The sequence below is a fragment of the Protomyctophum bolini genome (assembly GCF_963924005.1).
Source record: "Protomyctophum bolini genome assembly, chromosome: 23".
Lineage (NCBI taxonomy): Eukaryota > Metazoa > Chordata > Actinopteri > Myctophiformes > Myctophidae > Protomyctophum > Protomyctophum bolini.
The window spans coordinates 30123536-30139774 of record NC_137884.1 but is presented as its reverse complement, the minus strand read 5'-3'; the positions used below and the strand labels follow the sequence as shown (position 1 = coordinate 30139774).

The 16239-nt window shown below is 41.0% G+C and overlaps 1 protein-coding gene across 1 annotated transcript; it reads right to left on the bottom strand.

Annotated features, from left to right (window-relative positions):
* Positions 1-2711: 2711 nt before the first annotated feature.
* Positions 2712-15530, bottom strand: tmbim4 (transmembrane BAX inhibitor motif containing 4). The gene is made up of 7 exons (XM_080757256.1): positions 15192-15530; positions 13795-13903; positions 13293-13398; positions 9782-9815; positions 9157-9274; positions 6050-6095; positions 2712-3608 (listed from the first exon to the last, which is right to left on the bottom strand). The coding sequence occupies exons 1-7, from the start codon at positions 15283-15285 to the stop codon at positions 3402-3404; spliced, it is 714 nt and encodes a 237-aa protein (XP_080613382.1). The 5' UTR covers positions 15286-15530; the 3' UTR covers positions 2712-3401.
* Between the last annotated feature and the right edge of the window lie 709 nt (positions 15531-16239).

The window sequence follows — 16239 nt, the reverse complement described above, 5'->3', positions numbered from 1 at the left end:
TCAGTTTAATTATGAGTTTAACCACAAAGCTTGTTTTAAACAATAATAAACTTTAACTATGAATCTACAGCGTTTATAATGAGAGACACTACATTTTGATAGTTTTATAAGTCGCTAAACATCATCAATAATAACTGTTATAATGTTGAAAGTAAAGGTTTATAAGTCTGTCGTACAACAGATCATCATGTTGTTGACTATAGCCCTGGTCCAGTGCTTACAGCGAGTCTCTCTCTGACGCCCTGTGGAAGTCCCTTCCGCAGCCTTCTGGTGATATTCTCACTCCTGTGCTAGGATTTTAAAATACCAGCAAATAAACAAAACGAAATAACTACTCACCGAAACAAAGCCTGCTAGACGTTGGTAAAAGTCTATTCTCTGGGCTGGGAAGCGTCTCAGGTCCCCAGCTTCTCTCTAAAATGCACTAATTTAATCATTAAATAAAATGAGTCCAACCAGATCGGCGCTGCGTCAAGTCATACCTTGAAAAACGACGTGAGCACTTCCGTTTCGCCTTCACAATAGAACAGGTCATAGTGTCAAGTTCCACATCAAACGCCAAGTGAGAACTTCCGTTTACTCTTCACAATAACATCGAACGTGGCCATAAGACTACACAAACTACATGTTCCATCCACCACCGGACGCTATAAGAACTACATTTGAGCCTCTAAGAACTACATGTTCCATCCACCACGGGACGCTATAACAACTACATTTCTAAGCCTCTAAAAACTACATGTTCCATAAAACCACGAGACGCTAGAAGTCTGTCTTATCTTTATAGCTATTATTAAGGGTTATCGTTGTTTTAAAGGACAGTCCATTCATTGTGTAATTAATTAGGCTACTGATAGTTGTGTGAGTTGAAATAAAGAACAGTTTTTACAACAAATGTAGGACTTTTGTCGGACCAAATCAATGATATGTCAGACCAAAGTATGCTCCCCCTTTTTACCACGTTTGAAAAGCTAGCTAGCAGGCTAGCAATCACAGAATTCGATAGGTCACAGATTTCAATGTAACACACCAGAAACCTCAACCAACCAGAATCTGGTCAATTCAGCGCTAAACAACCTTTATTTATAACTCGATGTAAACAACAGACATTTCTGCTTTTAATAACGTATAAAACCTTTCAACAGCTACAGTACTGATTATTGATGATGTTTAGGAACTTATAAAACTATTAACATTATAATAGTTAGTGTCTCTCATTAGAAACGCCATTAGAATATAGTTTAAAATGTATTACTGCTTTAAAATCAAGCTTTGTGGACGGTTCAACTGCAATATGCCGTTATCACCGCCAGATGGCACGAAAGCCCATATTTTGCCCATATATTGTAAGGACCCTGTTGCTTTAATGCAGTGGTTCCCAAACTGGGGTCCGGGGACCCCCAGGGGTCCTTGAGGGAGTTCCAGGGGTCCCCAGCTAAATTATAGTTTGGAACCAAATGGACCTGTAACTCCGAGTGTACAAATGGAACGATATGGACCCTTATGGGTCTGTAACTCTTGAGAGTGTACAAATGGAACCATATGGACCCTTATGGGTCTGTAACTCTGAGTGTACAAATGGAACCAAATAACATTAATTTTACAATATAAATATAATATAAAGTGGGGGTCCCAGAGCATGGGCGTAGCTTGAACTTGACCCCAGGCGGTGCGGATGTCTGGGGGGAATCCTGGGGGGATTTTTTTACCTTTAGTTTTTTAGGACAGCAGACAACACACACACACACACACACACACACACCACTACAGCCGTACAGCGAGTCATCATGTCATGATAAGAGAGATGATTACAAACTACAGTCAGAACAACAACAACAACAACAACCGGCAATGACAGGACACTGACAGGAATGACAGGACACTGACAGGACACTACACTGACAGGACACGGCAATCCTGCAAGTTTGTTTATTTACCCGATAGCTGTCAGTGTTTTCTTATAGTTCACTTTAAGTAGGCTAGTTCATTGCAGAGGGGCGGGCTGGCATCTTTGTCATATGTCTTGAATGTCCTTAGTGATTATAATCAAAATGGTGAAGTGTACTGAAAAGCTTGGGCAGGATAACAACACAGCAGCATGTAGGCTACATATAGTCACAACAATCACATTATTCACCCAGAGACCACCTGCTTTACGGCAGATTTGTAACCATGGTGATGCCGGTCTCTTAAAGCAGGGGTTCTCAACCCGTGGGTTGCGACCCCCCAGGGGGTGCGCTGCCCCTGGGCTCAGGGTTGGACTCCAGCTCAGCTCATTATTGATGTTTAGGAACTTATAAACCTTTCAACAGTTAATAGTCATTATTGATGATGGATGATGGAACTTATAAACCTTTCAACAGTTAATAGTCATTATTGATGATGGATGATGGAACTTATAAACCTTTCAACAGTTAATAGTCATTATTGATGATGGATGATGGAACTTATAAACCTTTCAACAGTTAATAGTCATTATTGATGATGGATGATGGGATTTATAAAACTATCAACATTATAATACTTATTGTCTCTCATTATAAACGCTGTAGATTCATAGTTAAAGTGTATTACTGTTTTAAAACAAGCTTTGTGGTTAAACTGCTACATGTGGCGTTATCACAAGATGGCAACAAAGCCATGTTTTTGCCTCTATATTGTAAAGTGAGTTGTAAAATTACCTAAAATAAAAATCCACAATGAAAATAAAATATCATCCACGTGATTTTAATCAAGCAACACAACCGAAACGGTACAATGATTTGTAATAATAATTTAATCCTTAAATAGAGGAAAAAGAGGGAAAATAACATGTAAAAAAACAGTTACTTGGGGACCCATTTTCAACGTGTTCATGGCCCCCGTGGGGCCGCGCACCGCGCGTTGAGAAACCTCTACATTAACCCCTTCACGTCCCTTCAGTGGAACACGTGTTACTAATAAAGATCATTTGTAATAAAGTAATAAAGATCATTTGTATTTCATTAACGAATCCGTAAAATAACTGTATTCATGCACTTACTGTATGTTACAATCACTGGAATGTTCTTTAATAAACATCTGTAACCAAATGTTGAACCCCAACATGCCCTTCAGGTGCAAACAAAACACAATAGCAGATCTACAAGCTCACTACAGTTACTACGTTGAATCAGATCTAATTAAGGGAAACATTTGAACTGTAATTCTAGTCGAAGCAACAACAAAACCAAAGACGATTCATAAAACAACAGATGGGTTATGGTTAGGGTTAGGAGGTCTAGGAATAGATAGATGGGTTATGGTTATGGTTAGGAATAGATAGATGGGTTATGGTTATGGTTAGGAGGTCTAGGAATAGATGGATGGGTTATGGTTAGGGTTAGAAGGAGATGGATGGGTTATGGTTAGGGTTAGAAGGTCTAGTTCTTCTTCATGGAGTCCAACAACCTCAGGATGTGCAGAAACAGGTTGACTATGTCCAGGTAGAGGTTGATGGAGGCCAGGATGTGTTCTTCAGGAGACAGCTGGTTCATCAGCAGGCTGGTGTCGAAGATGATGAACCCACAGAACACCAGAGCTCCGAACGCAGCGTAGAGCAGCTCCATACTGTCGTCATGGAAGAACACCTACAGAAGAACATGGAGACACAACATCACGACACATCTCTATGGAGACACAACATCATGACACATCTCTATGGAGACACAACATCACGACACATCTCTGTGGAGACACAACATCATGACACATCTCTATGGAGACACAACATCATGACACATCTCTATGGAGACACAACATCACGACACATCTCTATGGAGACACAACATCATGACACATCTCTATGGAGACACAACATCATGACACATCTCTGTGGAGACACAACATCATGACACATCTCTATGGAGACACATCTCTATGGAGACACAACATCATGACACATCTCTGTGGAGACACAACATGGAGACACATCTCTATGGAGACACAACATCACGACACATCTCTATGGAGACACAACATCATGACACATCTCTATGGAGACACAACATCACGACACATCTCTATGGAGACACAACATCATGACACATATCTATGGAGACACAACATCATGACACATCTCTATGGAGACACAACATCACGACACATCTCTATGGAGACACAACATCATGACACATATCTATGGAGACACAACATCATGACACATCTCTGTGGAGACACAACATCACGACACATCTCTGTGGAGACACAACATCATGACACATCTCTATGGAGACACATCTCTATGGAGACAACAGAACACCAGCTCCATGCAGTCGTCAGTGAAGAACATCTACAGAACACCTGGGGAGCTACTTATAATACTCATCTTCACAAACTCCACAACATGTTGCACAAAAGATTCTGCAGGATTGCCACATACAGTGATTGGTGTGCTCATTCTGCCCCTCTTTTCAAACAACTCAATATTCTACCTATTACCAATACCATACCATACCATCGTTATTTATATAGCACATTTTAAAACAACAACGTTGTACCAAAGTGCTTTACAGTAAAACATTTAAAAACCACAAAACAACCACAAACAACATGCACAGTGTCACATTAAACATCGAAACATCTCATACTGTGCTTGGAAAAGCCACGGAATAAAGGTAAGTCTTGAGGCGTGACTTAAACACCTGGAGGGTGGGGGCTTGTCTTGTGTGCAGACTCTGCAGAGGCAGCTCATTCCAGAGCTTGGGAGCTGCCACTGCAAAAGCTCGGTAACCTCTGAGCTTCAGCCTGGTTTTAGGCACCACCAGGAGAAGCTGGTCAGAGGACCTGAGCGTCCGTGTCGGAGCATAGGGTTTCAGCAGCTCAGATAAATAAATGGGTGCCAAACCATTTAGACACTTAAAGACAAAGAGCAATACTTTGAAGTCAATCCTGTATCGCACAGGAAGCCAGTGGAGCGAGGCTAGTACAGGGCTGATGTGGTCTCGCTTACGTGTGCCTGTAAGTAACCTAGCAGCTGCGTTCTGGACTAGCTGTAATCGAGAGATGGAAACCTGGTTTACTCCAATATACAGGGCATTACAGTAGTCAAGGAGGGATGTCATGAAAGCATGAATTACAGTTTCAAACACAGAGCGGGATAGACAAGACTTAACCTTCTCTCGGCTTGACTACTGTAATGCACTTTATTCAGGACTGCCTAAGAAAACAACTGACAGATTACAACTCGTCCAAAATGCAGCAGCCAGAGTTTTAACTAGAACTAAGATGAGAGAACATATTACTCCAGTTTTGGCTTCACTGCACTGGCTTCCGGTTGTTTTTAGGATTGATTTTAAAATTATTTTACTTGTCTATAAAGCTCTCAATGGTCTCGCACCTTCCTACCTACATGACTGCCTGCCTAAATATGTCCCCAACCGCCCCCTAAGGTCTTCCACTGCTGGCCTGCTCGCGTTGCCAAAAAAAGATGGCAACTAAAAAATACGGGGAAGCAGCTTTTTGCTTCTACGGGCCGTCGGCATGGAACAAGCTCCCACTGTACCTTCGTCAGGCAGCCTCTGTAGACATTTTTAAAGCTCAGCTCAAGACCCACTTCTACAACATTGATTTTAATTGAGTTTTAATATGCACGTTCCTACTCTGCCCTGACTGATTTGCTGCATGTGGTGTTTTTATTAGTTTTTATTTATTTTATGTTCTTATATTAAATTTTGTTCTTTGCCATTGTTTTATCATTTTAACTATGTTTTATTGTATTCTATTTTTGCCCTGTGAAGCACTTTGAGCTACATTTATGTATGAAAGGTGCTATACAAATAAAGTTTATTATTATTATTAACCTTAGATAGCCTCCTAAGCTGGAAGAAGCTCTTTCTTACTACCTCATTTATCTGTTTGTCCATCTTTAGGTCAGAGTCGATTTTGAAACCTAGATTGGTGGCAGTAGGCTTCAAGAAGGGCTCATGCAATGCTCATGCATTGAAGGAAGCATGAGCAATGAGAGTGCGTGTGTGTGTGCGCGTGTGTGTGTGTGTGCGCGTGTGTGTGTGTGTGTGTGTGTGTGACTCACCCTCATGAAACCAGCAATGATCAGGATCCACAGGCAGGCAAACAACCTGAAACACATTAATATAATTTTTTCATTTTTTATAATTTATTAGATTTATTATTTTCAATTATATGTTATTACACGGCTTGGTTGAATGCTTGATTCTGATTGGTCAATCGCAATAGACGAGGCAGTTCCAAAAAAATATTTAATTTGATCAACACTCACTTCCTTGTGGGAAGTTTAGGGTTTAAGGTCTAACCCTAAACCCTCTGTGGGTTAGGTTAGGGTTTAAGGTCTAACCCTAAACCCTCTGTGGGTTAGGTTAGGGTTCAGGGTCTAACCCTAAACCCTAACCTAACCTAACAAAAAAACAAACATTTTTTAAATGTTTAGGGGGGCTAGTGTGTGATATGAAATGTGAAGCACTGACAAAACTTTCTTCGTCCTTTTTTTCTTCAAACTTGACTACGGTAGCGGTGGTCTCAAAAACATAAGGGAAACTTTGACAGGAAAAGACTCGCTCACCGCATAGAAAAAGAAGTAAAACTCCTTAGACTGAGAAAAATATTTTTTCTTTTATTTTATCATGCTCTTATGGTGCTCTGTGCTTATGGTGCAATTAAAAAGCAAACGTTTCGGTCCTCGGACCTTCGTCAGTGCTATGGTTTTTCACAGACAAAGAACTTAAGGTCATTACACACTGGCGAATTAGCGACGCGATGCGAATAAGCGATCTGAAAATGCGAAATATTTGCCCGGCGAATTTATTCGCGTTTGGCTATACACCGTACACATCTATGCGACGCGTATTGTGCGATTATAGCTCCTCTCCCCTCCCTCCTCCTCTCCTCTCCTCCCCCTCCCGCTTTGGTATCCTTTCTTTAATAACCCCGTATCCAGTACTTCACAGATGGAGGGGTCCAATTAATTCGTACCGGCCCACATAGGTATACAATTGGTACCGGCATGTGGGCATATATTCCGGTTATAAAGTCTTTATTTTCGGGTCAAAAACGGGTCTGCACAGTAGAAATAGCCTAGTGCAGATCTTAGCTTTTTGATGAGCCTGTTCACTGGTCATTTTAACTTTTTTATATATTTTTCTTTGGTGTTGGTGAATAAAAATCCACATGGATGTCTTCATGCTTATGTTCTTCATTAGTTTGCATCGTGTTTAGACGGAATTCACGTTCATTCTGGTCTGTAAGCAACGGCAAAGAAAACTTCGGAGGGAGGGTCAATTGTAACATGTGTTACAAATGGTCCGCTTCCATTCAATGCCATTATAAGTAATATTTACATATTTGACATATTGGCCAATATTATATGTTCTAAAATTGTATTGTATTGTGTAGTGTATTCTAAAATTAGTTTAGGGTTGTATAACATTGTACAACTCAATCAATCAAACGTTTGTTTAATCAATGTATTTCCCCATTGAACTGAAAAAAAAGCCCAAACTGGTACACCCAAATATTTCCCAATATGTTTGATACATTTTCTTATCACATCCATGGTATGAAAACAATGCTAAGGAGTTGCTTCAATGAAATATAATTGCTTTAAGCTGAAAACGATATGTTTAATGGTGTTTTTTTAGCGTTGTTACATTTATACTCCATGCTGTTACAATTAGTCCGACAGGCGCAACAAATGTAACACTGGAACAGCGTCCACTTTCGGTTTAATAACTCCCGACCTGTTTGATCAATTAAAAAATAAAAAGTGGTTTATGGAAGCAGACAAGTGTAGGTCCGTTGCCTGAAAATATTACATATGTAGATAAACGGATCTCCGAGTAAAAAAATGAAACGTGCAAAATGTTACATCCGTGGCGGCTCTCCCCTACTGTTAGCACACCCATGTGCCATGTCCACGCTGCGCTATCCCGACCTGCGTAGCCGGACCGACGGCTGCTCTGTTGCACACCCATGTGCCATGTCCACGGCACGCACGCACGCTCGCGCAATGCGCATGCACACGCGAGCGCACACACACCCAACAGAGTTGTAGGAGGGGAGGTGTGCAACAGTGTGCTGCTGTGCTATCCCGACCTGCGTAACCGGACCGGCGGCTGCTCTGTTGACAGCTACTGTACGGTACGCCGCTGTTTATACACAGCAACAAGTTTGGGCTGCATTCTGATTGGTCAGAGCCGTTGAATTTCGCCTGCGAATGTCTGCAAAATTCGACACCAGAGCGAACAAATAAAGAGCGAAAACTGTCGCATTTTCGCACATTCGCCACTGATGTGGAAGCTTCCATTGACTTCAATTGGTTTTTAAAAAATGCGAATTATTCGCGTCGCCAATTCGCGTCGCCAATTCGCCAGTGTGTAATGACCTTTACTCTTAAAGAGCTCCAAAACAATACAGCTCAGGTGCTGAGAATTACTAATTGGTGACATCACCTGATTGTGGGCGTGGACATTACAGAAAGGATATACAAAATCACAGTTATACATAATTTGATCAATAACTGTGTAAGACAGATCTGCTATGGAGTGACCGGCTTCATTGACTGGCGACAGGAGATTTGATGTCCTTGCGTCTGATGGCACTCATGTGTTCTATGATGCGCAGTGACGGATTAACCCCTCTCAAGGCCCTGGCGCTTTACCAAATCAAAAGGCCCCTACTGATTCAGCCAATTAATTAATTAATTAACATGCATGCGTTTAGGGAACCCCCCCAAACCGACTGCCCCCCCTCCAGAAAACTGCTACAGAAACTCTCAGACGAAGACCAAAAACACTAGCGGGGGTTCCTATGTTGCGTTATATTTTTGGAAAGAAGCAACAGCTGTGCCTATAGTCTCGTACCGGGCCCTGCAAGCTTCGGGCCCTGGCGCTTAAGCTCCACCTAGTTCCATTGTTAGTCCGGCTCTGATGATGCGTGTGCGGACTGCCCTAGATGTTTTGCACACCACAGATGTATCTGGTGGTGTGTTTATAGCCAACTAAGACGGTTGTATCCTCACTCAAAATGCACACTTGCCCGATCGGGCAACCCGGTAGCAACCTGCCCGACCATTGTTTTTACTTGCCCCGGGCAAACCTGGCAACCGTTAGTGTCAGACAGACAGACAGACAGACAGACAGACAGACAGACAGACAGCTGTCTCACCCTGCTCCTAGCTTGCTGAAGTCTCTCTTTGACTGGAAGGTGTAAGCGGTCAGCCCGATGAACACAGCACAGGTCAACACGAAGGCTTTGAGAACGATGGAGTATTCATAGAATGTTACTGTGGAGAGAAATAGTATTATTATTATTATTATTATTAGTATTCATAGAATGTTACTGTGGAGAGAAATAGTATTATTATTATTATAAATATGCTGAATATCTATTAACCCATTCTGACCTGACCTGAGATCAGATTCTAAAAATATCTTCTACATCCTGACAGTTTTCTGAAAAAACTATTTTCTATGTCAGTCGTTCTTCGATTTTTCAAAAATAGCAGACCTACAAGCTCATATGAGCTTGTAGATCTGCTATTTTTCAATAGCTAAAGCATAGCATGATGCTAACACCAAAAGGGGTTCCCGCCCAGAATGGATTAATTATGACCAATCAATGCTGAATATCTATTGATTATGACTAATGTCCCAGACTTGTCACTTCTGTTTCATCATAAGTCATCTTGTTCTCCTGCATAACTTCCGGGTATGATGATGATGTCACACTAAATGTGCTATGATGTAATCAATAACATGTTTTTAAAAAATAATAAAAAAAAAACACTTACCAGCTGTTGCCACGGATACGGCCTCCAGCAAAGTCTAGAAGAATAGAGATAAAAGATGATATGTCTGTTCTTTAGGATAGGCAATGCACATTACATTAGGCAATGCACATTACATTAGGCAATGCACATTACATTAGGCAATGCACATTACATTAGGCAATGCACATTACATTAGGCAATGCACATTACATTAGGCAATGCACATTACATTAGGCAATGCACATTACATTAGGCAATGCACATTACATTAGGCAATGCACATTACATTAGGCAATGCACATTACATCATGCGTGCGACTGTGCATGTTAGGACATTCATTAAAAAAGTCGATGCATCGATTTCATTAACACAAGTCGATTCAAATTAGGAGAAGTCGAAAGTTGGAAAAAAAATAAAGAAAAATTTCAATTGTTTTCCCCATGTCATATTTTTTGCTCTATGTGGCAGAATTCAAATGTATTATTGTCACGGACAGAAGTCATTCTTTCTCTTTGCATAACGCACCGGAGCGCACTCGCCTATTAGTTTGCATTGCATTCAGAACGCGCCTTTAATTAAGAAGCTAACTGCAGCTGTGTGTGTGGCTCTCAGCGGTGTCCCACTATTGACTGGCTGAATTTTATCTGCGTGTCAGAGAAGTAACAGATAGAAGCCCCCCCCCAAGGCCCCCACCTCCGTGCTGGAAATAAAACGTCTGGGTGTCCGAGGCTTCATCCGTGCTGACGCAATGACTGTCCCGTTTAGATTTACGTGCGGGACGCATGGACCTCTCCGTGTCCGGTCAGCACGGGTTGTTGTTTATTTGCATGGCTAAGAAAATAAGTAACAAACTAACATGAGAACGTTATCGAGTTGTTGGAGGAGGAGAAGGTTCACGTCGTGGAAGGCAGATTGTATGGTGCCAAACTGCTGTTGGCTGCTGTGATGTTAATATATAGACCTATGTCTTCTATTGTGTTCTGAAGATACCAGTGGTCTGGTACCAGTGGTCTGGTACCAGTGGTCTGTGTACCAGTGGTCTGGTACCAGTGGTCTGGTACCAGTGGTCTGTGTACCAGTGGTCTGGTACCAGTGGTCTGTGTACCAGTGGTCTGGTACCAGTGTGCGACGCACATTTGCTTGTGTGCCTGCACTGTTTAGTATTTACTACTACAGTTTTATGTTTTGATAATCAGCGCTTTGCCATATAGATGATACAGCACTATACACAACACACGGTGCCATATTGGAGAGGCCACTGTGTGCGCAGTGCAGTGCAGTGCAGTGCAGTGCAGTGTGCAGTGCAGTGCAGTGCAGTCAGTGTGCAGTGCAGTGCAGTGCAGACCCAATTTTTTTTATTAATCGACGTTCAATCGATACGCACGGGAATCGATTTTAAAGTTTTTAATCGAATAGTCATTAAAAAAAAAGAGGCCGCTTTTGGTCCGCGAGACGGCCCCATTTGGTCCACGAGCCATGCTTGCGCCTCGCAGCACCTCGCAACGCCTCCTCTTTCCCTGTGTTAACAAGGAAGTCAACTGACTGCAGCTGCAGTCCCAGGAGCCAGGAAAAATAAATCGAAAGTGTGGTTGCATTTTAAAATACCCTATTTGAATAAAGGTTGTAGGCTACACGAGAGTGAAAATGACCGCTGGGAAAATCCCTAATTGAGAGTGTAGGCAAGCGCATGCACCACAGCTCAGTGGACATTAAATATAGGCTACCATGTTTGATAAGTCATATAAAAACATTACTTACACGAAAATGAAAATATAAACTTCACAGATTATAGATCACTTGGAATTATAACAATCTGTTGAGTATTGCCTGAATAATGCCACTATAAAATCCCAACTTTTATCGATGCGCCATTGCGCTGAGAACCTTGTGGAGCCTGGCGGTGTACATTATACTTGTGAGGACCTGCTTGGATTCACATGGTGAGTGCGCTCAGTGCGCGCACCGAAAATTCAAAGATCTGCAATCTCATGCGCTGCGTTGTGCATATTGGCTGAGTGAGTATAATGGCACGAATTAAACTAGGCCTATAGATTTATTTTGGCGATACAGAGAATTGATTTTGCCGTTGCCAGCGATATCTTTTTTTTTTAATTGTCTGAAGACTGACCTGTTCCATCACTGTGAACTCCCATGCAGCAGAGCAGCTCCTACAGACCCAGACCAAAACACCTTTTCTCTTTGGCATTTAATTGCACCTGATCATATTATTGTAATTATGTAGCCTATACTATTTGCCTGTGTTTTTTCTTTTAATTATGCTTTTTTTTTTGTGCGCCGATGGTGATGCTCCACTTGTTTCAGCCTGTAGGCCTACAGCACTTTGGTCAGCTTTTATTGTTTTAAATGTGCTATATAAATAAAGTTCGATTTAGGCCTATATTGGAGCAGGTGCTGGCAAATAACTAATTACTGTAATGCCATGCAGTGAAGTTGTGCAAATGTCAACTCAATTAGCAAGCGGAGCTGCTCTCATGCACTCTGCACTGCAGTCTGCAGATCTCTTCTTAAAGTTTACTTATTATGGTTTACTTTCAACCATAAACCATAATATGATTGACAAACCTTGGATTATAATTATTCATCGACCAACAGCGCATAGAGCATGACTATGAGGTAATTTAACTATGTGGGATTTCTCCATCGGCATTGCATGTCGATAAAAGTTGGGATTTCACTAGTGGCATTATTCAGGCAATACTCAGATTGTTATAATTCCAAGTGATCTATAATCTGTGAAGTTTATATATTTTTCCCATACGCACACTCACAGTCACATTAACTTTATGATCAATCAAATCAACCGTGGTTGATTTTATTTCTGACAAGTGTCAGGCTTGAAGAGTTCATTCATGTTACCGTTCGTTTACAATTGACAGAGGAGTTTGGATTATATATATTTGTATTTGATGGAGAGGTAATGCCTGTTTCAGGCAGTTGACTTGTTACGGTCGGATGTTTTATTAAGCCTAATTATTTGTGCGTCACTGCTTTCATGAAGGCTGCAACAGTTGTTGCTTATTGTTTAAAATAAATGAGACCAATCCAAGCATGCCTTTCTCTACGCTATATCGTTGTTTAAGCCAAAGAGTCACTGCTCGCATTGCGCGCCTCGAAATGAAAATTGAAAATGTCAAAATGACGTTAATCACTTGAGCTATAATTATACTCTGTTGATTTCAACGTAGGTCGTAAAATAAAACAACCCCTTCTGATGCCAGACGCATTTTTGAAAAATCGAAGAACGACTGACATAGAGAAACATAGCTGTTTCAGAAGACTGTCAGGATGTACAGTAGAAGACATTTTTAGAATCTGATCTCAGGTCAGCATGGAAAACTGTCAGGATGTAGAAGACATTTTTAGAATCTGATCTCAGGTCAGAATGGGTTAAGGTCGCCATAAAACGATGCATCGACTCAACTTCGACTTTACTGTCTGACAACTCAACTCGTTAATGCCCTAGTGTGTGCGTGTGTGTGTGTGCGCGTCTGTGCGTGCGTGCGTACTCACAAAGGTAAACAGCAGGTAGAGATTGACAGGATGTTGATGTCTGTAGACAGCCAGAGCCAACAGGAGAGCCAAGGAGCCCAGAGCTGAGACCAGCACCACCGCTGGACTGGAGGAGTCATTACATCTTTATTAGTATTATTATTGTTATTAAACTTTGCAGTAAATAAGTTTCAATCAGGGACCAATCAGGGTACAGTATGTATGTTTGTCGGTGGCTTCGCTCGGCCAATCAGGGACCAAGAAAAGAACAGCTGGGTATGTGTGTCGGTACATTCCACTAGGCAATGAGAAACCTCTTGGAGGAGTGAGTGTTTCTATTGGCTGGGTATGTGTGTATGTCGGTGTACTCCACCAGCCAATGAGGGACCACTGGCCACTGCTCAAACCGTGACAGTCTGGACCCTTTGGTGTGGTTAAGGCTTTTACTCCAACTGGCCAAAAGGGGGCGCTGCAGCAATGTGACTGTATGTAATGTAATAGATTACATAATTATTAGCATTACCTGTTATGAACGAAGCTCTTGATTGGATCACACAGCATGAACACAGCACATGTGACTGTGGTGAGGATGATCTGAAGAGACAGTATGGAATACACCTTACGGAGAAACCCTGGAAATATAAAGATTATTAATTATTAATCTATAATTATACATATATTAAGATCTATTCTGTACACACACAGAATACACCTTACGGGAAATATAAAGATTATGAATTATTAATCTATAATTATAAATATACTAAGATCTATTCTGTACACACAGGATGGAGAAACCCTGGGAATATAAATAATAATCATGAATGTTCTAAAGGGCATTTTGTGGTGCCTAAGATAGAAACCCTATTCATTTCTACATGATTTGGTTTTCAACCCTTTTCACATCAAGGTCTATTATTTATTTATTCAGCATTTGAGCCACGGAACCACCATCTGATGACATTGAGCCTCTCAGACCCATTTGAGCCACGGAACAACCATCTGATGACATTTAGCCTCTCAGACCCATTTGAGCCACGGAACCACCATCTGATGACATTTAGCCTCTCAGACCCATTTGAGCCACGGAACCACCATTTGACGACAATATTTTAAACCAATAATCAATATAATCGGTAACTTATATAATTTACTACAGAAACACATCAACCAATGATGACATCTTTAACCACAAATAGCAGATCTACAAGCTCACAGCGAGTCACCATGCAACGCGCTGTGAGCTTGTAGATCTGCTATGAAAATGGACAAATGGTACAATATTATATCATCCATTTGATGTTAAATTATTAACCTGTTATTTAACATTTCACAAAGGTTGATCTTTTCCACTCGCAGACAAAACACATCATTCCTGTCTGTCTGTCTGTCTGCCTGCCTGTATTTCTGTCTGTCTGTCTGTCTGTCTGCCTGCCTGCCTGTATTTCTGTCTGTCTGCCTGCCTGTATTTCTGTCTGTATGCCTGCTTGTCTGTCTGTCTGTCTGTCTGCCTGCATTTCTGTCTGTCTGCCTGCCTGCCTGTATTTCTGTCTGTCAGACAGACAGGGCGTTGAGGGGGAGGGGAATCCCAACTGTGAATGTAATCAATAATGTAAATAAAACCCTTCTGGGGTTATTAGTTATTAGGGTTTAGCCCCTACCCGACCCACACAGACCGTGACTGCAATCATACGGATTAAATAATTAAACAACTTCTGTTTTAAATGTCTGGAACTGTACCGAACATTTTTACACATGATCTAACTCCCCAAATTATAGTTGTATTATAATAATGAGTATAAATGGTTTTAAAAGATAATTACATCACCCATCCTGACATGGACAGCAGCAAAGACACATTAGTTCCATAGTTATAATAAACCAAATGTTTTATAAAAGGTATAATTAAATTAAACTCACCCATCCTGACGTGGACAGCCGCAGTAGACACATTAGTTCCATAGTTGAAATCATCTTCTATTGAACTGCGAGGATATTTCTCTGTAGTAGACATGATGTTGTTTAACGTTTTACAAGTCTTACTAATCTGTAGATGTAATAATGACGCTGTTTGGTGTCTTAATCTATAAATATAATGTTGTTGAAAGTCTTAATATGTAGATAAGATGTTGTTTAACGTGTTACTAATCTGTGTATATTAAACTAATGTTGTTTAATTTCGTCCTTCTATAATAATAGTATAGAACGATAATAAATCCGCTGTTTGTTTTCTTTCTGTTGACACAATCCAATCCACCGTTTCCGCGTCTGTATTGCTTCCGCATACGTCACGTTACAGTCAGGCAGACGTTCATCCGCAGATCCGCTTAAAGGAGCGATAGCGACGCCTGCTGGCCAGGAGGCTGCAACGAACCACACATTTTATTACTGACGAAAATAAACAATGAGTAACGCAACATTTTACTGACTAAAATAAACAATAAAGTCAATTAATGATTACCAAGTGAAACTGTGGTTTTACTAACTAGTTTTACAGGAGTTATACTATTAGTATAACTATACTATTAGTATAACTCATGTAAAAACGAATTAGGCTACATTTGTATAATTAAATTATACAAATTTACTCAGAGTTACAGACCTGTAAGGGTCCATTTGGTTGCATGTGTTAGAGTTACAAACCGGTAAGGGTCCATTTGGTTCCATGTGTTACACTAAGAGTTACAGACCCGTAAGGGTCCATTTGGTTCCATGTGTTACACTAAGAGTTACAGACCCGTAAGGGTCCATATGGTTCCATGTGTTCTCCATTATGGTATTGCAATAATCGCGGTATCTTCACCTATTATCTAATTAATTCATGTTTTAATTATTATTATGATGCTGTTTTCTTAAGTATGTTTTCACCCCTAGCACTCACCTCTTCACCCCTAGCACTCACCTCTTCACCCCTAGCACTCACCTCTACACCCCCTAGCACTCACCTCTACACCCCCTAGCACTCACC